At 40.7% G+C, this 26,154-nt stretch overlaps 1 protein-coding gene across 4 annotated transcripts in view; it reads right to left on the bottom strand.

The window, feature by feature from the left end:
• Ms (neuropeptide receptor myosuppressin) overlaps positions 1–26,154 on the bottom strand; it is a 123,165-nt gene that overhangs the window by 40,495 nt on the left and 56,516 nt on the right. For 3 of the 4 annotated variants that reach the window (XM_019053048.2, XM_019053053.2, XM_019053049.2), the window contains exons 2-3: positions 21,798–21,831; positions 510–751 (exon numbers count right to left, since the gene is read on the bottom strand). In XM_019053048.2, the coding sequence (XP_018908593.1) occupies positions 510–751; positions 21,798–21,802 (247 nt within the window). In that variant the 5' untranslated portion in view covers positions 21,803–21,831. The remainder of the gene's footprint in view (positions 1–509; positions 752–21,797; positions 21,832–26,154) is intronic. The other variant, XM_019053051.2, reaches the window with a different exon arrangement.

Genomic DNA, 26,154 nt, shown 5'->3' with positions numbered 1-26,154 from the left:
CCGATGAGAGAGATCACTTAATTACTTTTACTTATACTTTTTTTAGAAAAGCAAAAATTTGTTCTGCTACTAGGGCATGAACATACCGTCCGTTCCGGGCTTAGAGGCCGAAAGCTCCGCGCCTAGCACCCGGAACAGTAGAAGTTACGGCTCTAGCACCCGGAACTTTCAGCTTCTGAGCCCGCACGGAGAAAAATTAATTGTTGCTTTAGCATTTAAAATGTTAAAAAAATGTGCGACAGGTACAAATGTTGATTTTACATTTTCAAAAATGCTACGTTAACTACGTCCACGGTTATATGAACAAATTCAATGTTGAGTTAGCATTTATTTAACTGTAAAATCAGCATTTGATGCTTGCTGCACATTTTTTTAAAAGTATAAATGCTAACAATTTTTTTCCGTGCGGCACGGACGGTATGACTACTTACCCATCAACTTTTTTTTCAGTGTAGTAGAATTTACCTCTGGCTTGGTATTGATCTGGAGAAAAGGAAAGGGTTACTTACTTTGTGGGTGTCCTTCAGTGTCGAGATAGGACTCCATGGCCCCGGCAAGCTCGTATATGGACGACAGGGCTGCGCACACTTTGCGGACCCGCAGCGGAACCTCCTCGATTGGATTTGAGATGCAGAGTGTGGGGGGCATTGCTTCCGTGACTCGGCCCATCAGTTGAACCGCTGCTAGCAGGAATGAGAAGATCACCAGTACACACCGCATCGTCGTAGGGGAGGCCGGCTGTCTGGATCTCCTGCAACATTAACGGAGAACATGAGAGATAAATGCGCACCATTCACCCGAATAGATCCATCTAAATTAGAAGCTTTGAAAAAAGGATACGATCGGGTAAGTCGCTGTATATCATCAGTCCGTGCAGTGTAATGAGTTAGAGGGCAGAAGAGGGTGAGAGACAATGGGGAGCTTAGGAAAGTCACGCGTGGATAACGCAAATTAAGTCGAAGCCAGTGCTTTGCGATCTATCGATATTTCCCCATATGAAGCTGCGGTAAATTATCGATTACTAATGTGTTTGCTGCGAACACCCTGTTTATCGATACTTTTCCATGGGTTTAAAAGACCGATCAATCGATATATTCGAAAAGCATTCGCAAAGCACGTCACGTTAAGGACAAACGACGTATGAGCATTCGAATTTTGCCAGATCTCCTCTCAGGGAATATGTACCTAGTTTTAAAGGGAGTCATTAATATTTTCCTTGGAATTTTTAGACACTCAGGATCAAATTACGAATAATATCTGAAAAATCGGACGCAGAATACAAACGTTCCAGAACATTCCTGATTTGTCAAATAAAATTTGGCAACGTCTAAAGGCTCATATGCTGCTTTTCCTTAGCAAGGTAGCATTATCCTATGCACTTTTTAGTTGAGGCGTCACGCCTGAGAAAACCATTCTCCAGAAATTGCAAGAAAGAATGACCTGTTGCGTCACATAATCAAGGCAATATGCTTCGGAAAGGAAAACATAGAAGACTCGGAGATAGTACACAGAGAAAAAAACTTCGTGCGTGGGACCCGAAGTGAGGTCACTAGGATCTCTGAAGTTTCCGGATCACGTATCTAAAAACTTGAGGTCCAGCTGCCGAAGTTCGGGTCAGACATCTGAAGTACTTCGATATTGAGGATCTGATTTTGAGGAACTGAGATACTGAGGAACTTAATTTTTGTTGCAAACGAAAGCTTTTGATGATACCAAAATTCCGAAATTTTCAATATCCGCACTTGAAAGTACCATAATCATTCACGAAGCTAGTGATAGGGAACCCAGGGGGCGGAGCCTCTTGGCTAGATGCGGAGGCGGGCGAAGTGAGCTGAAGCAGCTTGCTTTCAATAAAATCGGTTGAATGATGAGCTGTGCTTCTCAGAAGGGAATCGAGTAACATTATCTGTTGCCAAATATTGTTGGGCAATTTACTGGTTTGCAACAGAGCGGTTAAACGGATTTTTTTGAAGACTGTAGGAATACTTCACGCATTGCGCTAAACAGTGCGGTCGGCGTCACACGCATGTTAGCGCCTACAAGACTACTTGAATACTTCTCGCATTGCACCACATCTCCCATTGCACGACAGCCGGCCAGCCGCGTAGCGACCACAGGCCTCTAGTTTATGATATATGATATCTATATTATACAGCTACAAGCAAAACCTTGGAAGCACTATTTCTGACGAACTGCCGGACCGATAAGGATGATCTTTACATGTATGTCATCGGTAGTAGATGTAGATGTGCAAAAAATTATGAAACCCCGAACTTTTAATGTTGTAGAGCTTTTAAAGCTCATGTCACTTAAGTCCAATGTTAATAGCGTGAGAGATATGTCGTTTCCGCTAGAAACGTCAAGGTGTGGGATTCTACCTGAGTGACTCGAATAAACAATAAAACAATGGAAAAGCTCGTGAAGGGCTCCTCATTCGAAGCGTTGAGGAACGGTGCATCGCTCAGGGTTCAAGGTTCAAGGTCCAAGGTATATGTACATCCAGCTATTCCTCATCATTTACAAATCTGAGTGTTACGTCAAAAATTTTGAAATCTATGCAGCTCGAACAAAAAATGGTGTATTAAAATGGAAGAACATTTTTGCCTATACATATGCGTATAGGGCCCGCGAAGCGGGCCTGAGGGCGCGAGGCGCCCTCCCGGGGGTTGGACCGCGTAGCGGTCAGGGGGCAGGGCCCTCTAGTATACTATGCTCTGCTTCGGATAAAATCATTTTATTGCATGGTACCTTTTCTTTGCTACAGAGATAATTTTCTTTGTTAAAGCACTTTACTTTCCTTGGTGAATTCTAATATGCGTAAAGGTGTAGTAAATAAAACTTAGGCTGACCTGAGGTTGACTTAACGAACGTTCAGAAACATTAGGCAAAATAAGGACCTGCAAAAACGAACGAAAATTACAGAAGGTTTTCCCCGTGACATATTACTGGAACTTTCAAACGAATCGATATGACTAATCTCTTGTCAACAACAAAAATTGTCACTTGGTGTTCTTTCGAAATTAAGATCCAAATGGCGGTTGCTATTTTTACTATAACAATTAATGATCACAACAATTAATTGACACTATACCTTTTTGTGGTGTTTTCATACTTGTAACCGTTTGTCTTATTATTACAATCTTTTTAAGCAAGTTTCGAGGCCAGCAATTAAGAGACGTGCTTTCTCGGTTCTGCGCTCGTTGCGCGAATTAAATTCAGTCGGGTTTAAAATCCCCCCCCCCTCCAAAAAACGAGAGCTGCTGATGTAAATAAAATTATACAAATTAAAATAAACAAAGATGCAGGTTACTCTTTTTTTAAAAAATAAAGGTAAGCTATCTTGCGTTGGTATCAGCAGAGGTTCTTTACCGGGGAGAACAACTTTTAGATTGCTCGTGAAAGCGAAGTGAAAACATCAGGACAATCAGGCGGTATTTTTCAATTAGGTAGAAAGTAAAAACCCTCCTAAGAAAGCGGGGGACTCGAGCCCGAGCGAGAGTTAAAAAGTTAAGTTCCCAACTATACAAGAGAGGAGCTCAACTTCCAGGAACGCGTATTCAATTCAATCCCGCTGGTGGTCAGATCGTAACAAAACGGAGCGTTTTAATGAAATAAAAAGTACGGGAAGTTGAGAGTTAATCGCGAGATCTAGCGTTGGAGACTCATCACTTAGTTGTTTGCACCCCGCCCGCTGAGCTCCGCTGCGCGACATGAAACTTATGGATTCAAGATCGTTCTCATCGTCGGCTGAAATAACATCGATTGCCTCGGGTCGGTTGCCGATCCGACCCACTCCCGCACGTGGGAGATTACGATCAGAGGCAAGGGAAGAGAGAGCACGAAACGCCGAATACTATCTTGCATCAAACAGCACTATCCCTACACAATAAAACTTATGAAGAATTTCCTTTGAAAAAAAAAAAACCATCGGAATTTCCCAAAAAGGCCGCTCTCAAGAGGGAAGAGGACAAATGGATTACATTTTGCAAGAAGGAACCAGTACCAGTAGTTCTGGCTCATTTTGGAAACAACGTATATGGCATCTGTTTTCCTATGCAGAGAGGTGCTTTTATGGAAGTGTCAGAGATAGTGGTTCCTTATTGCAAAATGTAATCGAAATTTTCACAAAAAACGGCGCACAATGGAGCGGGTCAGTGGAAAAAGTGGGAAAAAATGAGGAAACTTTAAAAGCTCGTATCACCGTTCGTACGAAACGTTGAGGTTTAGAAAATGTTTCATTGGGTTTTTGGTGAAATTTTCTTTGAGAACCACTCCTTAAAATTGAGAATGGAGATGTTGCATGCGTGAGGAATTTGCGATTTGACTGTTGATTCTTAAGTAAAAGTTCGCGAGAATCACGATGGTGCCACTGGTTTTCTCTGAAATCAACTCCCAATCTCAAAAAAAGCTCTCAAGTTGAGGCTACAATGGAGGGGATATCCCACGCTATCCTGAAAGTCCACCTCTACATCAAGACAAACTCTCCATGCAAAGATAAGGAGCAAATACACTAGCAGGGATGCCGTGTTTTCAGTTTTAGAGTCCCCAAATAAAGTGGCAACCCTGTCAATGCATTTGCTCCCTATATTTGCATAGAGAGTTTGTCTGGATGTAGAGGTGGACTCTCAGGATAGCGTGGGATATCCCCTCCATTTTGGGCTCAACTTGAGAGCTTTTTTGGAGCTTGAGAGTTGATTTCAGAGAAAACCAGTGGCACCATCGTGTTTCTCGCAAACTTTTACATAAGAATCAACAGCCAAATCGCAAATTCCTCACACTTGCAGCATCTCCATTTGATGAAATAAATAAAAGCTATTGCAGTTTTGGTTAAGACAATTATGCCCAACCTCTTCCTTTTACTCGATCCACTGAGCAGCGCCTTGATCCCACTCTTCTGTGCATAGTCCTGTGTTGTTTTCATGATTTTTCAAGCTTTTAGGTTTTCAGTAATTTTATTATCAATTATGACATAGGCTGCTGGAATAGTCGAGAAGTCCTACGTTTTATGATCTGTCACAACACAAGGTCCAACCGTAATTTCTTAATCATGAATTATTAGCGTTAGGGATGGATCGTTTTTAAAACAACTTTTCCGGCGAACTTTTTCCGTAAAGTATTTTCAAAATCGCGATTCTTTGTTTCCTGACTTTGAAATGTTCTAATGGAATTAAATTCTTTGATATTCGTATGCTTCTTTACCAAAAACAACCACACAACACAGAATTAGCCCCACTAAGTTGTAATATAAGCTGAAGCAGGGCTCTTTCCTCAGCATTCGTCACGAATAAAATGGCGAACTTGGCAAGACTTGAGCGGACTGAATCTTTCCGATGAATTTGATCCGCACACGACACAATTATACGAAGGTCCTCGCCGAGAGGCGATTGTGTACAAGCAGAACAAAGTAATAGTTGAGCTGGAGTCAACCCGATATGTCTGAGGAGCTGGCTCATTTCAAAGGCAAGCTACGGGATCCGACCGGACCGTTTGAGAGGCAACTTCCTCGGACCCCTTTCGCTAAAAAGCATGACACTAGGATTTTAGGATCAAAGCTCCGGACTCGCTCACTCGGAAGTTGGGAGGGAAAGTTCTCGGCACTAGGAAGTTGATTCCCAAGTCGGCGGCTTCCGAGAGTTAAGCGAGCGCGCCGCGGCAGGCAGGACCAAATCCCAGGCAAGACAAAGTAATCAATCAACATGGCGTTCCCTTAATCGGTCAATTGAATGTTTTTTAAACACTTCCTTCCTCCTATTCTCTTGCTTTCCCTTCCTCCCGTCCGCTTTGGTCCGTCTTTTTTCACCGCGTTCCGTGTTCAACCCCTTCACACCGGGCTCGACCACGTGTATTGGCACATAGTTGTCGGGTTTTTGAGTTTTTAGTTAATTAGTCACATCATAATGACTAACAGGTAAATTTGTAAATGTAGGTTGATCCAGACACTTCAGATGGGGAGGTCTTTGAATGTTTTTGGTTAATTAGTCACATTATAATGACTAACAGGTTTTGTAAATACATGTGGATCCAGACACTTTAGATGGGAAGGTTTGTGAGTATTTTTAGTTAATTAGTCAAATTACAATGACTAACTGGTAGATTTGCAACCAAAGGGGGATTCAGATACTTTAGAGGGGGGGGGGCGTAAGGGGGCCCAGAAAATTCTTAAAAAAAAATCCCCAAAATTGTCAAAATTTTAAAGTCATTAATTTGTAGCTTGAGTCATTACCAAACCACTTACATGGTTAATTACCAAATCTAACCGCTCATCCTTCCCTTTTCCTCCAGTCCTTCCTTCTTTCCTTGTTCCCTTTCTCTTACTCCTGAATTTCTTTCCGGCCGCATCCCCCCCCCCCCTTCTGTATCCACTTATGTTGATAACGAAGTGGACACTCGCATCTCTTTGCACGCTTTCAGAGGCGGATCCAGCAGTGTGGCAACATCAGATTTCCTCCACTTAAAACTATGCTAAATAATCGATTCTTGTCGGAGCACCTGGCCCCTCCAAGGATCGATACATTTCCTCATGCCGCAATCACACGCTGAATTTAGCAGCTGAATGCGGGAGTCAACAGTCATCGCCCAACGGCTGAAATTTTGCAAATTCGAGTTATTTTTATCCAGATGTGTATCAAATCTACTCGAATAGGTCAGACAAATCCAACATAAGTCCGATGGTTGCTGAGAATCGTTGCTGAATTTTGCGCGTCACGCGCAAAATTCAGGCATCGGGCCGATGACTTCCACATTCAAGCCACATTCAGCTCCCACATTCAACGTGTGATTGCGGCAATAGGTTTAAATGAAGAAAAGACAATGTTGCCAATTTGCTGGATCCGCCAATGCACGCTTTCTCTCTTAGAGGCCGTTCAAGCATTATGTACGGTCATTTTGGCCGACTTTTGGACCCCCACCACCCCCCTTTCCCCAAATTATTCAGAGAATAACGGAAACCACCGATAGGAACCAAATGTTACTTGCACGTTATTTTATTACTTATCGATGTAGGCATCAACACTGCCGTGCTAACGAAGAACGGCGTATGAACATTCGAGGGTTGCCAAATTTCCTTCGATACAACGTTTAGTTTTGAGGAAAGTTATTATTATTTTTCCTTGATATTTTCAGGAACTATAGATAAAATCGCGAACAAAATTGGCTGAAAAATTCGAAGAAAAATATTCCAAAATTTACTAGGAAATTTGTGTTTTATCAAAGGTAATTTGGCGACGCCTGAAGGATCATACGGCGTTTATCCTTAGCACGGCAGAGCAGGTTTCCGTTAAATTTCATCGCGCAACACTACGAGAGTCTACGGCCGGAATGAAGATGATTAACTTCTGAGAAAAGTTATTTCATTTATGTATTTATTATTTAATTAACGATTCTCCTTCATTTTTCTCCTGAGAGGGCTTTTCCAAGAAACGCCAAAACCAAAACGATAAAATCTAATTTTAAAAAAAGCACCTGAAGATTTCGGGCCGAAAAGCCTCGTCAGCTGGCCTATTTTCACGTGGCATTCGGTGCGCTCCACGGTGTATCCGGTCTTCAAAATCCCACAAAATCTCACTGTAAACAGAGTGAAGTAACAATCACTCCAGCAACAGGGTCGCAGCTTTTCCTGTTGCACGAAGTCGCTATCAATCACACGGTTCGAATCGCGATTGTCAGACCGGGAAACACAGCCTGTCGCAAACCAAATCCAATGAAAAAAGGCTTGCTTTCATTCTTGAAAACTGACAGCTGTGTAAAATCGAGTGGTTGCCGTCTGCACGAAAATCACCCTTTCTTGATGTGATGCGAAAGAACATCAAAATCAAATTGACAGTAACGTCTCACAACAATGCTTGGATATTCGTTCGATTGACTTTCCGGTGGCAAAGCTCGGCTGTGAGAGCGAGAAAGAGGAACGAAGTCCCACGCGCCTTTGAAAGGTTCCCATATCAAAGGTTGAAGCTCTAATTAAAATGAAGTTCTCGCAAAGCACTTAATTTTTTAATCCGTCTTTTATTTCATGACGTTTCATGTTTCTAATCAGGAAAATCTTGCAATCTTATGCAGAACACGACTTGTCTCATAGTTCAAAAAAAGCCAAATTTTGACGTGCTTTTTTTATTTATTCGCTATTTGTTTGAACTTCCCACTTCCATTTTCATCCATTCAAACACATGCATCTGAATCTGTTTGTAATCAAGAGAATCTTCAAAAATTATACCTGGGAATTATTTTAAATTTTGTGTAAACATTTGAAAAAATGCGCTTTAAATTTTTAAAAGAATAGTCAGCTTGCTTGTTAAAAATGAAACAAGGAAGGTAATACGGAACATCGGATAGAGAACAACTTTTTACTTGGTGAAGTATTCAAATGTACCTGCCTCGGTCAAACACTTTCCTCCCTTGATCTTGCACTGCAACTCATTAATAATTAATTAATTTACCACTAATTAACCTCTAGTTAATTTTGTACCTCTAATTCTACTGTTTGGTCTTTCTGGCTTTGATTTCCCTTCAGAACAGTGTGGCTTCAGTGTTACTTTATCATCCCATGTATCTCATACGCTGTTGCGCCTTCAAACGAGCTCAAATGCAACACGCACTGAAATTCTGAACGGTTGCATAAAATTAACGACAGAAGCTGTATCGTGGGATAAAAATGCACTTTGTTAGAGATATGCAAGTGCAGTCATTGCATTCAATTTAATCGTTCGCTTTTTTTTTTTTTTTTTTTTTTGGGAAGCGTGGTGTTCTTTTTGAAGTACAACAATGTAATCACGACCAAAATTGAATCAGTGAGAACGAAAAACCAACTTGGTAACGCAAAGATGCTCAATTTTCATTTGAGAGAGTCACTTTTCATAAAGGTGATTGAAGTTAACGCAAGTGTTCCCACTTGTACCTTTAAAGTGTCCTTAAGTACTTGTCTTTTGGCACCAAAAATATTTTTCTTGTGCTAAATTCTTCAACTACTGTACAGTTTTGCGTGTGTCTTGATTATTTTCATTTTTTCGGGTTGGTGTGTTTTCGTTCTCACTGATTCAATTAGCTTTCTGGTACTTGTTGTGAAAATAGATTTCGTTTTTTAGGCACCTTGATGAGATATGTTCAATGTAAAAAATAACGGAATTTTTACATGCGAAAAAAAGGAAACGGACAAACACCAGCTAAGTCTCTACCTAACTTTAAATGCGAACGGCTCCTTCGTAACAACAATGTAGAGAGGTGCGTTGGCTCATCGGTTAGGAATCAAGTCACGTTGGGTGCCGCTTAGATTGAAGGTATCCGAGGAATATGCAGCGTCAGAGCAGGACGGCTGCTACGTTTATTTACGCACTGCACACATGTGCCATCCGTCAGCTCCTCTTTTCCTTTCGTCCGATCCCGAGTTAAAAAAAAGGAGCACGGGAAAGGGAATCAATCGTAGAAGATTGCTCGGTTTTTTTCTGGTTTCAGGCTTCGGCTCGCCATTCTGCTGGCCGCGTAACGGATGTCCCTGTTTGTGTCGTCGAGAAGCTAATAAAGAGTGATTGACGCATCTTATTAGCACCCCAAAAAGCGATGGCCCGGCCTTCGACCCCCCAACCTCCCCTCACCCATTCGCAACTCCGCGAAATATCATTTCCAGCTAACTTGCCAGATCGCGCCACTGTCGCACAAGTCCTAACTAGATTGCCAAGGACCTAAGGGGTTGGTTTTCTGTTCAACAAAATATTACTGATTTTTTATCAATGATTTTTGAATATTTAGAGATAAAGCTTCGATTTGGTTACGTTTAAAATTAGTTTTTACGGAAATTAGAATAGGTTCACGCGTCAGCTTTTTTCGAGCATTTTTTGGAGTATGAATAACTTTTGAAATCGAGCACCGAGACGCAGGAGTCCTCATTAAAAATTAACGGGAAACAACGCGGGAAGCATCCAAAGTTTCCGAACTTGCAAATGAGTAATTAGCGTTACACATACTTGACAGCTCAAACTTTCCCGCTTGACAAAGACCAAATTCTGCTTGAGTCAAATGGGTGCACCGACACCAAAGTGATTTTAGTGTACGTTGCGATTAGATCATTTTCTCAGAGCGCTGGATTATTTTGAATAAATTGAAAGATGCCTGGTGCCATGCATCGAAAGAAGAAGAAAAGAGTGAGACCTCAACTTCAAACATTTTCCAAGCGGTATACGATTGTTTTTAATGCCCAATTTGAGCAACGTTGATTTTGGTAATCTTTGGAAGTGGGAAATTCGAACTGACTGACTCAAATGTACATTGTAAAGGCTGATTTCTCTTTCATAATTTAACGCCGCTCATTTCCAGCGTTTTTGGCGTGTTTTGCGTGAATTTTTGATAAGAAAACTTGTTAAAGCGCACTTTAATTTTGACCATGTTTAAAGATCAATTAGACATATTTGTAACCGCTCCAAAAGTTATTGCAAAAAAGGGTTACTTTTTGAAAAGTCCTCATAAAATATAAATAGAGATGCTGTACAGTAAGTGTTGTGTAGGAGGCGCTGCACGCGTCGTAATTACGTAAAATGAATCTTCTTAGAATCACGAGGGAGAGACAATTACCGTTTAAAAGCAGCAGTGAAACTGAATATTCCAAATATTTGGGTGCCCCTGGATGGAATGTTTAATATTACCTTAACGACCCGAGGACAAGAGTGGATTTCTCGTTACTGTGCGGACATGCCATACACTTTGATCGGCGCCTACGTCAGAATTTAACATTATCTTAGAATGGGCCTGTTGCATGCAAGAGATACAGCCGTGCGAATAGACTTTTTAGAGGTTAAATGACACAAAAATTACGATGGTCACATTAAAAAAGTCTGAAATACACTCCTTACTGCGCAATTTGCGTTGTTAGTAACGCGCTTTTTCAAATTTCCCGCGTCTGGGGGCAGTTTTCTAACGGAAACAATCAACGGCAACTCGCGGCTATTTTCGGTCAACTAAAACTGACAACATAACCTAAAAATCGGAGCTCGTGACATCGTGAAATGAAATGTAGAAGGATTGCGTTGGATATTTAAAAGTTGATCGATTTGGTTACCGCATAAGCGTATATGGACCACTGTAGGAGATCACGTTGGGTTTGTAAACAAACTGAAGGAAAAAATAACAACAACAACAACGACTCGGCATCTTCCGGAAATCACCGAGCCCGCCGTTTGCTCGTTTCCGGTGATTAGAAAACTGCCCCCAGACGCGGGAAATTTGAAAAAGCGCGTTCCTAACAACGCAAATTGCGCAGTAAGGAGTGTATTTCAGACTTTTTTAATGTGACCATCGTAATTTTCGTGTCATTTAACCTCTGAAAAGTCTATTCGCGCGGCTGTATCTCTTGCATGCAACAGGCCCATTGTATCGCCCAGATGTTCTGAAATCAGTTGGTCATAGGACATTTCGTCAACGATTTTTGTCCGCGCACCTGTTTTTTCCAGTAATTTACATCCACGCGTTTTTTCGGCACGGGAGTTTTGGTCCATGTGCCAAAAGTTAATTGGCCCACATGTAAATACAAACGACAATTGCTCACGACGTTTTTGGATGAATATGTAAAATGTCTTGGAAGGATGAGGGTTTGCTTGTTTTTTTGTTTTGTCTGTTTGGTCCAATGGAGAATAATATATAGTTGACAGTTTTGGTAAAAATGGGGGAGCGTCAATTCAATGAGACAAAATTCACTAAAACTCTCTACACCTCTTTGGTGTAACAGGACTTGATTATCTTTCAAAATTTTCCCACCTTGTTATACCTGAACGCGCATTGGCGCCTACAAACCTAAGTGGATACTTCAAGCATTGTGCAATGCGTGAAGTATCCACTTAGGTTTGTAGGTGCCAGTGAGCCTCCCGCGCTGGCAGCACGCCGCCGCTCCGCTCTCTTAGGCTTTAATATTCATACTCGCATAGTCGGTGTTTTTTAACTCAGGATTTTGAAATTTTTGCACACTCTGCATTGATTATTCTCATTTAAATTGATGGGGAAAAATATGTATCAATTTATCAAAGGAGAATAATAATATAATGTGTGTTTTTTTAAATATTGGTGGTTCCTTGTCAAATTTAATGATTTCCAAAGCACATTAATTTTTTCTTTTACATTTTGTGCTTTTATTGTACTGCAGCGAGATGTACGCGCAACCAAACGCTCAAAATTTGACGTATTAAGGTATATTGTACATCGAATATTTTAAGGATAGAAATAAAACCAAATATTCACCTATGACAATTTAAAAAGATGATTCAAAAGTAGAGGGTAATAACATTTCATTTAGAAAATGAGCAACCATATCAATACCTCCTTCTGTCTCAATTTCTCATTTCCATATTTTCAATATAATTATACATACCGACTAAAATATAACGCTTGAACCAAGTCACCGCTGCTTATTTTACGTGTGGGCGTTAACTACTAGACATAAAAGGTGCGGGGACAAAAAATCGTTGACAAAATGTCCTGAAACCAATCAGTTCAAAATTAACTTTTGAGGAGCCGTAGGGAATTAGGCATGACTGAATTTCTCTACATTAGTTATTATGACAACAGCATTCATGCCTAGAAAATAAGCAGAAAAAGATTACGTCTAACTCGTAAATAATCCTTGAACAGATTATTCTATTCTCAATTATTTCTAACGTTGAATGACACGTTGGTTGTATGACGGTGCCACTGTATGATATATCGTTGAAACCAATCTATGGCTGTATAAACTATTTCATGGTTAAGTGGGGAAACTTTGACAGATAACCAACTTTTGAAAAATTAAAATTGAATGTATACAAAATGAGTCAATTATACATGCTACCGCATTCATAAATAAAACTAAACAAAAGGGCAAATATGCTCTTTGGTTGCCCTAATAAATTGTTTCACTCGCGACCTCCGACCCCTACAGTAGTCCTTCACTGTTTCCGCACGGTTTAATTTCATCAAGAGCAACGGTGCGAATGATTTCGAATGTCACTTTTGCGAGCACTTACAAATAACCTCGTAAAATGATACTCTTTTAAGTCTTCAAGCTGACATTGTCCCAGTAACTCGCGCAGTTCCGACGTCAGTTCCCCTTATTCCTCAGGCGCACTCATTCAAACGTATGCATTCGAAGTGCAACGCAATAAAAACTATTCCCGCGTGCAAGAGCTCATATCCTTCACGTGGACGAATTCAGAATTGTTTCATTCATAATTTTCAGAGGACTCATGGAGTATTGCCAAATTTTAACGAAATTTCGGATTCTTCATGTGTCTACTGCGTACATCAAAGGCCAATAAAAATCAGCCATTCCGTCGAATGACTGGGCAGATATGGTCAAATTTAATAGATCTTTCACGTTTTGGACGTAAAATTCTATGACTTTATGCTCATTTGTTGAATTTTTTAGATCAATGTGTTTGGTATCAAATTTGGGGGCAAAAAGTGTCAATATTTTGTATCATATGGAATACCGCAAAATTTTGCGGGAAATGTTCATTTAAGCGCTAGTAATCTTCGATACACCCTAAATCGATCCACACCTCTATGGAGACTTTCAGCCTAGACTCATTTGAATCATAGCTTCATCAAAATTAGATTAAATTAAAAAATCTAAGTTCAGAGGAGAGAATTGACCAATTGCGTAGGTACTTGACACGTCTTCGATACACACAGATCAAGATCCTTTATTGGTCGCGTTGAATCTTGCAGACTTGAAAAAATAATTAGACTCATCTGCAAGCTCCAGGTCCAGCTCTACATTACCAGGGATCAGGTGGAGGGTGTCAAGAAACCGTAACGCATTGCGTAACTTACGGAGCGGCCCCCAAACGAAAGCTTTCGACAGGGCGGCAAAATTTCATGAAAAATAAAACATTGAAATTTCACGCGGAGCATTCCATGAAATTTCAGAAATTTATGAAAGATGTTGAAAAAACCGGTTCCTTTTCGAGCATCGGAAAATGTAAAAATAGTAACTCTCTTCTATTTCCGTGTGTTTGACTGCGGGTTGCATACTCTGGCCCCTGGAAAATATGAAATATTTCACAGCCTAATGAAATTTCATGAACTATTTCACTGAATTGTCCAATATTTCATTTCTTTTTTACGTTTCATGCGCCACCCTGGCTTTGGATGCAGCTTTGCGTACCGCATCATGGTAAGCGCAGCTCATTTTCTTCCACGTGAAAGAAAATAACCGAAAGCTGCGCGACGTCACAAGGCACATCTCATAGCGTTCCAGACGAGCGGCGAATGACGTAAATTGGGCAGGACTTGATCGGGACCTCTATTGTATTGGAAAGACGCTGGTCCGCTGGCGCGCGACGCCGTGCTCGCCGCAAACCATCCGGCTCCCGCCCAACAAAAACACCCTTTCACCGCCTCAGAGACTTCAACCCCACCTCCGCCCCTTCGGAGCTCTCCTCTAATTCCACATACCCTTATCTCCCGCGGTCACTCCGACTCGGAAATGCGATACTGGACGAAAACCAGCCATTTTCCATTCGAATCGAGGCGAGTTGGCACCACTGGATGCTCCTGTGATTAGCTCCGATCAATCCTCGGGAGCCTCAAGATCGAGCGGGTTTTTCGGAGCAGCTTCAAAGGGCACCCGCACTTCCATCTTGATTTCTATCCATTTCTTTCCTTTACAGCCGGATCCCGGCGCGTACGGATATCGTCGCTCCCCTGACGAAAGAGCGTATCTCGATTTTCGCGTGAGCCCCGGAGAGCATGGATTCGTATGTGAAACACGGCTCTTGCGGAAATTGAATTACGCCCTTACGTTAGAGTGGCGCGACGATATGTATGCTCGCTTGAGCCTCGTGCCCAACTTTTTGAGACAGGTTTAACATTGCCCGCTGAGCAGGAGCACAGAAAATCAATTATAAGTTCCGGTTTTACTTAAGGAGAGAAAGAGTGAGGGGGGGGGGGGGCTTGGGGCTAGGTTCTCGTTTTGGATTTTTGGGAAAAGTTGATCGAGCGTATTATTCTACCTACACGCGCTTCGATGGTGAGAGGTGGTGGAGAAAAGCTATGGGTTATAAACCAAATAGTTGTTCATACGGAGCACCATTAACAGTTGTGTATGAACTAATGATTATCGGTCTGTGAACCATACTGTGGTAGCTCGTGCCATAGTATGGTATATATACCATGACTAAGGTATATGTACTATTATTATATGTTGCCTTCACTATACTGTTAGTGGTGTTCCATATGAACCACTAATTGCATGGTTTATAAGCCATAGATCTTTCTCCGTGAGTACCAAATCACTTATCTGGTTTTGCAACGTTACAAAGCTTTCTACAAATTTTAATTTCCTAAAAAGAATCTGAACATCATTATTCATTTTGTTCTTCCGACATTATTCCTCGAAAACAATGGCATTTTTCTATTAAAAAAATGGGCGGAAATTATCAAACATTTCAATACAAATAAGTGGTTTAGTGGTTCCACCATCGACTTGTATCACCACAGCAAATAATCTTGCCGTGGTGATAAAAGTCGATGGTGAAACCACGAAATCACGAATTTTCAACCGAAATATTTGACGGTATTATCGCTAAAGCAGGCAATTTCCCACATTGGCAGATTAGGATTTTAGTTCTCTTAATGCAAGAAACATTCAAACTCTTTATCCAAGCACACTTAACTGCTTTAGAAGCAGATAGAGAGTGCCAGTGCCTATTAATAATTCATTGCTTCATCACTTGAATAATTATGAATAAAAGTAATGGAATCTTAATATAATTCACCGCGTAGTATTTTCCCTGAGTGAGAAAAATTGATAGATTTGGTACTGAAATCGGATGAGTTTTAACTTTGGAATACATAGACAGCGTTTTTAAAGGGTATTTTGTTCAATTTTCGAGTTTCATCGAAAACTAACTTCGAATTTCTGCATCTCGACTATATTATTTCATCCCAGATCCGCAACTTTCAGACTTTGAAAGGACCTTAATTTGAGATTACGCTGCTTTTTGCGAATGATGATTATGATTAACTTTAAAATGGGTTTTAACAGCTAGCCCAGAGAACGTAGAATGACGAGCTAGGCAGTATAAACGCTTAAGCAGGAAAAGAGGAACACCTGTCGAGCTGTTGATAAATTTTAGAAAAAGCGCCAAAAGGGGAGCGAGCAGGAATGCCGATGAAACGAGGGAAGAGGGAGGAGGGAGGGGGAGGGCAAGCCGACTAAAGTACTGGTGAGGGGACAGAAAGTGAGAACGCAACAGATGCCCGTTGTCAGCTCTTCCTGAATATGATTCCGCCCGATTTAAAAAATATAAACCGAACGAAACGAAACGAACATACATTTCTTGGTGGGTACGACCCAGTTTTGAAGGTGAATCCAGACATCATTCCATGAAACTACCTTCTTCAGGAAATGTTAAAGAAGGGTCTGATGCAAACCTGTTGAGTGCACATTTTGTGATTTTGAAAATATCGAAAACCAAGTTAAAAATTGTGCTATTTTTAACGATAAGATATTTCTTAAGTTTCATGGTGGTTGAAGCAGTCAAATTCTTATGCTTTTGGGTGCCTCGTATTAAGTTTCAAAAACGCCCTTATCCAATGTTTCACTTGAACTTCTGTCGTTATTTAATAAGCTATTTAAAAATTTGGTAGTTTATCAATTCGTTACTTCCTATCCCCAGTGTTTTCTTCAGACTTGATGGCGGTGACCATCACATTCTCTCCCTCCCCCATCTTCAGATCTGTTTTTCGTGGGAGTAATTATTATGATACAGTCGTGAACGCATCGAGTGAACAAAAGAGAAGAAATGAAAACGGCGAATTGATGAAAAAACTGCAGCAAGCAACTATTACTGCTCCCAAGTCGTTCACATTGCCTGCTCGAGCTTTGAAGGCGAACTAGGCGGAACGCGTTAGTAAAATACGTAATGCTACTCCGCCCCTCATAATGTTTTTGTGACATGGATCGCTAACCTTCGACACGTAAGAGCAAAATAGCGTAACGCGCTCTCCTTAACCTTCCCTTTCCCTAGAGTGTTACGTATGTTGTCAACAATCCCATCCCGCAACAAACACTTTAATGTATTCGTGGCTGCTTCGGAAACCGACCAAGCAAACTAAACAAGCAACTGTTACCGCTCCCGAGCTACTCACATTACCTGCTCGACTTTTGAAGGCGAACTGGTCGGTGCACAAGGCACCGCTATAATCACCATAATTAGTGAGCAATTCATACGGAAACGGAATTAACTTAGTAACACCATAGCAAGCAACTGTCACTGATCTTAAGCTGCTTACATTATTGCCTGTTTGAGTTTCGAAGGCGCACTAGTTAGAATACGGTAGACTGGTATAAGCGTTGGTAATTGGACCGCTTTAAAAAGTAGGGGCTGACTTCGTAAGCTCATTTGAAAACACCTCAAGTTTTATAAGATGTCTTAAGTAGATAGTAGTTTTTATAAGAGAGCTAGATCAAGTTGTTTCTTTATACGTACTAGAATCCAATCATTAATAAAAAGGAATAAAGTTTAAGTTAACCTTTTCACTTTTACAATTGTTCCTGTTTTAATTGTAATGCATTGTGATGTTTCATCAACTAACGGTGTTTTACTGTGTAATTTCGTGAATAATTGCCGAGGATGGACTTGATGTCCGAAATGTCCACTACAACAACTTGTGATAAACAACATAACGTGTAAAGGCAAGATCTTTCTCAATTTAATTCATTTAATTCATTTAATAACACGCAAAATGCGATACCTCAATTGAATAAAGTTCATAACAAAAAAAAAAAAAAAAAAATCAGTAATAGACAGATAAATCTTCAACTCCAACAGCTCGTTCTTGACGAAAACAAAATGAAAGAAAACCAACTTTTTCTCGTTAAATTTCAATTATTTATTTTCCGGCGAGGCACTCAATTGGGGGTGTTTTATGCGTACGCTAGCAACACTGTGCCAGCATGTAAATATATCAAACATGAGGATGCGCACGGAGATGATAAAATAGGGCTTTTAAGATCGAAACACGGGTAGCGCGGAACTGAATGAGGGAGCGAGTGCGTGCAGTGTTGCTGCGTCTCCCTAAAAAGCCCTCACCGACTCCAGGGGAAAAATGCTCAAAAACCCCTCTGAAAGAGTCGAGTTGGCGATGGGGCGCGGCGAAAAACTGCCCGCGACCGAATCGAATCGATCAGAGCAAATATCACGAGCCATGTGCGAGCAACGGCCGCCAGTGTAATATCGTCCCGAGTCGCTTCGGGGTACAGGAGGGAGGGAGAAGCCGGGGAAATTGGGTCATGATTACACCGATTTTCGGTCAGGTGCAAGTATATTTGGGAGCCACGAGGAAATTCATTGAATGCGAGCGACGCAAGCTGCAGCTGCCCAAGTGTAGAGCTACAGTGACCCGGCGAGGAAAGCAAAAATTGAGACCACATTGATCGCGCACCAGTCGAGATCGCAACCAAAATCAACATGAAGGGCGAACGCAAACAGGTGCGTTATTAGCTTAAGGGCTGCTGTCTACCCTCATATAATGTGTCTTGTTCCGAGGTAGCAGCATACCCGAACCCCCTTAAAAAAATAAAATAGCAGAGAAAACATTTCAGCCGGCTTATTTAAGGAGAGATACATCCCCAAAAATATCTGAAATGAACCCTTTTGTCGGGTTTGGCACACCTGCGAATTCTAGTCCGTGATGTTTCTCTCGCTTTGGAAGCTCTGCCTTCTTCCTTCCCTTCTTCTAAGGGTAGTGCTAGACCAGGGGCCTTGGAGGAGGACGAAACGACGCTTCGTCCTTCCCTCCGGCAAGTTCGTTGTTGGTCTATCCTGCCACCTAATTTTTTGAGGCTACGGTAGTATGCTGCCATGCTAAGAAAAAACGCCGTATGATCCTTCAGACGTTGCCAAATTTCCTCTGATAGAATACGAATTTATTGGGGAAATAGTAAATATTCTTCTTCCAATTTTTCAGACTATTTTGTTTACAATTTATTCTAAGATATCTGAAAACAAGGAAAAATATGCATACATTTAGTCAAAAATACATGCTTCATCCGGGGAAATTTGGCAACTCTCGATGTTCATACGGCGTTCTTCCTTAGCGCGGCAGTATGGGGCTCGGGCATAGAGTACATAGAGTCGTAATGTAAGCGGGTGAGCTGGCGCCACTAAGCATTTTCCCGGTTCCGAATTCCGAGACTCCTGTGTGAGCCGGGTCACTTTTTCGATACATAATCGATTGTTTGCGATACACGGATACCCAGCCATCCGATGTAAACAAAGAAGGTATGAATCACCACGTATTCCACACCGCCATTTTGGATCGAACATGTATCGAAAAAGTGACCCGAACTCGGCGCACGCCGGGCTTGGAACTCGTCGAGCAGAATATGGCGCCAGCTATCCCATTTACATTACGACTCTATGTACTCTATGGCTCGGGCGGCGCGCTTTTGACTGCGTGACCAGTGGTTTAACCTATGGAAAAGAATCGATTATCAGGGTTTTCGCAGCGAACACTTTAAAAATCGATTATTAACCATAGATTCAAATGGGAAATATCGATTGTCGATGATTAGCGCTTCGCCACTGCGCGCCGTTTATTTGGGCGACCGAGTGCAATGATTGCACACCTGCTCGTTGCCACAGACGTTGACGCCGCAAATCCCCTTTTTAGTTGCAACAGGTAGGTTCAAAATCATCGCACCCTGTTGCGCGCATCTGCCGCGCGGTGGACTTCACGCGGTCAACTTCCTGTCGCCCGCCCCTGTAGAGCTGCGGCTTAAAGTTTTGTTTTGGACTTTCCCCATGTCCAAAGTACCGAAGTTCGAGATACCTTTCGAGCCAGTGACGATGAAACGGTCGCTATTTTCTCATTTGAAGCTATGGTAAAAAAACAACCTCTACGCCAGGCAAATAGAGACAGTTTGTTTACACATACACGATTTCCGTTTTAATTCCCCTGATGTATAACATCTCTAATCTTCTTCAAAGAAAATTCACCCTGCGGAAAATTCCTCCAGTTTGAAAATTTAATGTTCAATTTGACAAGTCCATGGCCCAAGTGCGAAACGACGCATATTCGTAAGCAAAATTACAGGCTTCCTGTCATTCTTTATTTCTTCTTTGGTGAATTACTCGACATGATTTCTTGAAAACTTTCCTGATTTTTCTTCTTTGTTAATAGAATATTCTGTATCGAGCTTTAGAGTTGGCTTGTGTCTCTTTGAAACGCAGAAGGTTTGAAACATTCCAGTGGAGATATGCGGTTTCGCACTTTGGCCATCGAAGTGTAGACTTTGGCTTTTTTAGAGGGGAAAAAGTGAATTGATGCGCATAGGTACCGAAACGCCGTTGTGAGCTTCAGTTGAAACATTTTACTAAATCAATCGTATTTTACGTAAAATGTTCATGAGGAGGCATGTATATGTAGCCAAGTTTAATTTCGTACCTTGTTTTTTAAGCGTTTACTTTCTCCCAGAGAAAAAACCGGCTCCACTATTACATTTGGATGCAAATTTGCGATGCTTCGGATAGCGTGGCGCATTTATTCGAACTCTGTGAAAGACCACCAGATGAAAGGCAAGGGAAATCTCGGCATAGCACAGCTTGCACTGTATACTTTTCGCTTTCAGGAGCGCTTTTAGGAACGGGGTAAAATGTTTTTGTGACTGGCCTTTCCTGTGTGATTAAAATTAATGAGATCGAGACTAAGAGTGACAGTGGGATTAAAAGTGGCGTTAAATACTTTACACAGCAACAAATGATTTTATAGCGAGGAGTATGGTTTTTAAGGAGCAGGTTACTCTATACTAATTAACATAAAGACATTTTTGCACTACATGTGAATAGATTCTTAGACATTTACATGATAAACTTATTAATTACTTTACATGTACTTGGTTTTGAACATCACGCAAGGTAGGACGAGAGGCTCAAAGCTTTGGAGGACCGTTATTCAGATGAGATAAAGGCTACGATAAAAGACTATCGACTCTATAGCAATGGAGTTGAATGTAAGGAATCAATGTATAGATTTATAAAAACAAAAACAAAAAATTCAAAAATAATTATATTATTTATTCAATTTTTATTGGTCAAATCAGATAAAATATTTTACAATGTGTACATTTGAAATTTTAAATACCAGATTAACTGAACACAACAGAGAGAGAAAAAGACAGAAAAAAAAATAAGGCTATAATGGGTTAAACATGAAATGGGCCACATGGACGAGTAAGGGAAACCTTTGACGAGGCAGATCAATTTTTTTAAACAAACAGAAAGAAACTGGGGGGCTAAGGAGATAAAAAATAATAAATGGAAAAAATTGAATGAGAGAAAGAGAAAAATTTAAAATGTTGAAGTTCAACTAACCTGGGATTTCCTCAATATTAATCCATGTTGAGAGCACACTATGGATTGAAACGGATTTGACACAGGGGCCGATACAACTATTCGAACATTCATGTGTGCGTGTGGTAGTCGCGTTAATTGAAGGAACTTTTTACGGCCGACTAACACTTGATTTTGTTTAACAGGTTTGAACAGATGGAACAAGTACCCTCGAGGGACTCACTTTGGTAGTAACAACCCGGAAGTGTCTACATTACTTTCATGAGGTATTTTTTCCACTTTGCATTGCAGAACGCCAACGCTAGTAGTAAATCTTCAGCAGGGCATTTGATCAATGCCGCTGATTTAAAGAAGCAGTCGGCTGAAATATGTAAGTGACATTGGAAAACTGTAACTACAGTCGGGGGTTAGCCCTTTTTTTCACGTTCATTGCGCTTTCAAAGGATTTGGAATGAGTGATGAACGTATTATTACGACTATGGAGCTTACCTCATAAGATAATGTCTGCCAAAGCCTCAGTAGCCTGAAACAAAGGAAGAGATAGCTTTATGAAAAAATTGTTCCCAGTGCAGCACACTATTTCATTACGGGTTATACTTCATAAATTTTTCAACAAAACCGCTCGGACCGTTGATTCAGAGACAGACCAAAAGCAGATTATTTTTCACAATGACACCAACTGTAACGTTTCCAGACGCATTATTGGGGGAAAATTAAAGTGGGAGTAAAAGCGTCATAGAAAAAAAGGTAGACCCCCTCCTCAATCATAAAATTAATGTCGAGTAGTATGCTTGACCCAAAGTTAATCGAAATGAACAAGGTTAAAAAAGGTAGGCTGTAAACAGTAGGAATATCGACTAAATATTTGATATATTCTTCCCGTCACCTGTCAGACTCAATAAACGTCTTCCGTTAATTTTTTGTAGCTCTTTTATATCAAAACTTTGAGTGAAAAAGAAATGTGGAAATAGAAAACACTGGAACATGAGTAAAACCAGTATGTTTGAGTTAGATTTAGGGCACAGAAAAAACCCTCAACAATGGAGATCCAAGGAATTCTAGTGGCAATTATATATTCAGGGTTTTAATAAATAAAAAAAAAGAGAGGAAGAAAAAAAAATCTATAGAAAAAAACGCCGATCATTATCTAAACTTGGGCGATTTATGACCCTTACCGTAGGTATGGAGTGTTCAAAGAAAATTGACACTTGTACGGCAAAACACATTATGAAACTGAGATCTGGAGGCCGGAAAACGAACTAATAGTGGGGTATAATAACAGGAATCAGTATGCAAACCCTATTTTCCCTGATTCCTGGAATTGGTCCCAGAGGTTCTGACTGTGTTTATTTTCCATTTAACTTTGTGATTTACCCATTATTTACGTGTTTTTTTACTTGCAATTTACAAAATTTAGGTCTGCGTCCTTAATAAGTGCGTTTTTCAGATATTGAAATTTCGCGTCGATTGAAGACCGAAAAAATATTCCATTTTAGAATCCAAAAGAATTCCGCGCTTGGCTCCAAATAATTAAAAATAAAAATCAGCTTTTCTCTCATATTCTTGTTTACGTTGCGGAAAAATTGCTGCGGTACAAGAAAACGGAAAAAATAAGGAGGAAAAAGCCCCGTTTTATTTGTATAACCCAATAACGCAGTCAAAAAGAGCACGGAACCCCTTTTATCCCTTAAAAGTTTGTATTTCTCACAGCGCTTTGTATCGCAGATGGTCGTAGAGAAGTCAACGCACTTGAAAAACCCACGACTGGGCCGGTAAAACAGCGGGGAAATCACAAATATACACCGCGCTGCCCTTCGCTTAGCACGTGTAGGCGGAATTTCGACACGGAAAAATAAGGGGTAAAAATTCAATCCATAATGCTGCCGCGCTAAGGAAGAACGTCGTATGAACATTCGAGAGTTGCCGAATTTCCCTCCATAAAATGTTTATTTTTGAGAAAAATTATGAATATTTTTCCTTGAAATTTTCAGACGTTTTAGATCAAATTACGAATAAAATTATCTGCGAAATCGCTAGACAAATATTCAAAAATTTTCCTAAAGGTTAGTGATTTGCCAGAGGAAATTTGGCAACGCCTGAAGGCTCATACGGTGTTCTTCCTTAGCACGGCAGAATAGCGCCCGTCGGATTGGAACAGCATGTCGCCGCCGTTCTCCTTCCCATCAAGCGCATTCCGCGGGACCGATTTAAATTATCATAAACAAACAAGGAAACCCGCCGGCAGACGGGCATGTTTCCCCCCCAAAACACGAGACGCAACCTCTGCCGCGAGAGAGAGGGCTGGATAATTAAGGAGCGATGACGTCACCCGAAATCCAGCCGAGAACACTTCGCATTCGCCTCTGTAATAGATTCGGATGCACACTGCCAGAGGTTTGTTTTGAAAACATACTTGTACACCCCCTCGAAATAATTTAGCCGAAAAAGGTATAATTTATGCGACGTTCTAATGAAAAGAGCTTTTCTTGTTCTGAGATAATTTTTTTAAGGCGAGCTTACTTTACCTCGGTTTCGAAGATTGCAAAACTGACTTCAACGATCAATTTTTTTCAAGATACATAGGCTGTCCCAAAACAACTGAGAGTAAGTCTGTATTTCAGAAACAATAAAAGATATTGAAATGCGGTTTGTGGGAGGTTGTAGCTCATATATTTAGCTATCCAACGAGCCCAAGATTTGCTATTTTGGTCAAAATTTCGCTGAGTTACAGCAATTTTTTTGAGCCGTGTAAAATATAACCCTACAGGATTTTTGAGTATTTTTTTCCTTGTCTGAACTGTTGTTCCGAGATCGCAACTTTGCGGATCACGTTGGCACTGGTCTAGATGCAAGTTCTAACATGTTTGCATGTGCTTTCATTGCATATCAGAGTTTTCTTCAACTTCCCAGCTCAGTGAAGCCAACATTGTCTAGCGTTAATGACACGTGTTCTCGTTTGGTGCAATGAGTTCGCCCGCGGAGCTGAAACAAGAGCAACGCTATGCCATCCGTTACTGTGTTTACCAAGGTTTAACTGTCTCTGATACCGTGAAAGAGATATTAGTTGCTTATGGAGAAAATCGACTTGGGGAGAGCACCATTTATCGGTGGCATGCAGCTTTTTCGAGGGTCGCGAGTCGGCAGCTTTGATTCCGCATGGCGGCCGGCCGGTAACTTCTGCGGCGGAGGAAGAAAGTGTCATTAACGCTGGACAATGTTGGCTTCCCTGAGCTGGGAAGTTGAAGAAAACTCTGATATGCAATGAAAGCACATGCAAACATGTTAGAACTTGCATCTAGACCAGTGCCAACGTGATCCGCAAAGTTGCGATCTCGGAACAACAGTTCAGACAAGGAAAAAATACTCAAAAATCCTGTAGGGTTATATTTTACACGGCTCAAAAAATTGCTGTAACTCAGCGAAATTTTAACCAAAATAGCAAATCTTGGGCTCGTTAGATAGCTAAGGATATGAGCTACAACCTCCCACAAACCGCGTTTCAATAACTATTATTGTTTTTGAAATACAGACTTACTCTCAGTTGTTTTGGGACAGCCTATGTATGCCAGCAAAGTTTTTTTTTTCAAAATTTTGCTGATTTTTGCGTGTAATCGAAGTAAAAATCAGTCAAATTTTTTTGTTAGAAACGCCGATACACTCGATTTCAAAGTGGAAATTTGGTCAAATGTAATTGTGTATTTCGTCGGAGAAAGACGAAATTCGTTTGCCGCGAGGGCGAAGAGGCGAAATTCCTGCGGAAGTGAAACAGAGGGAGGCAGGACAACCTCTACGTGTTTAAGTGAAATACCTTTATTTCGTCATCATCTCACTTCCAATTTTTATCTGCGCCCCTTAAATTATAAAAATCGAGATATTTCAAAGAAGAAATCTCCACAAAGAGAGACGAGGCACGGCCAATCCGCAGTTCCGAAACATTTCGATCCGCACCATTCCTTTCCACCACGAAAAAAGTGTCGGGCCAAAATTTCAACCTCTGACTTGTCAAAACCCACGTCGCTTCTTGACCAACTGGGAACCTCCAAAATCATATGACCATCAAAAAAAGTGTTAAAATGTGTTACCTATTTTGAAAAATAAAAAAATTCTGGTTTTATAAAATTACGATCATCCCGGAGCATTTCTAAAACTTCTAAAAAAAGTCTGTCAAAATTCTGCATTCTACTACCTAGATGAGTTCCCTGAAAAAATTTATGAAACCTAGAGAGATCATGCAATATTACTGTTTCTGATGATTTTAGGAAGAAACTAAAGACTAATCTATGCTTTATCTAAATTTCGATTTACAATGTGTAACAATTTAGTTTTCCTGTTCAACCACACTTCTGACTTGTACCGTAGGCTTAATTAAGCTTCTTACGTACTAAAATTGTAAAATAAAAAAATAAAATGATTTTTTAAAGTCCACACCTCTGTGCGGTGAGAGCGCGAGAACCAGATCAATACGATGAGCGAACAAACACGCAAAGTGCCTGGAGGAAATTCCTAGAGAAAAACAATATAGCGCAAAATTAAATTATTTTAAAATTGCGTCAGTCCGGGCAGAAACATTCCGTACCATAAGAAACGTGGCGTGGATCTTACACGGCTTCCAGCAAGTCCGGTTTACTTTGCAAGTATAATATCAAGCTTTAAGGCGGGAGAGGCACAGCGGAGAAGAGAAAATAGGTTCTACACTTCTTTATTTGCATATTTCTATTGATAATATTTTAGGAGTTTTAAGCATGTTCCTATTATGCTAAAGATATTTCTGAGTTCTCCGAGCGACATAAGATACCCGATATGCACATTTGAGAAAAAAAAGTTCGTTCATTTGAATCGTTCGTTT

The sequence above is a fragment of the Bemisia tabaci genome, chromosome 4, assembly GCF_918797505.1.
Source record: "Bemisia tabaci chromosome 4, PGI_BMITA_v3".
Lineage (NCBI taxonomy): Eukaryota > Metazoa > Arthropoda > Insecta > Hemiptera > Aleyrodidae > Bemisia > Bemisia tabaci.
This window is presented reverse-complemented; position numbering and strand designations above follow the sequence as displayed.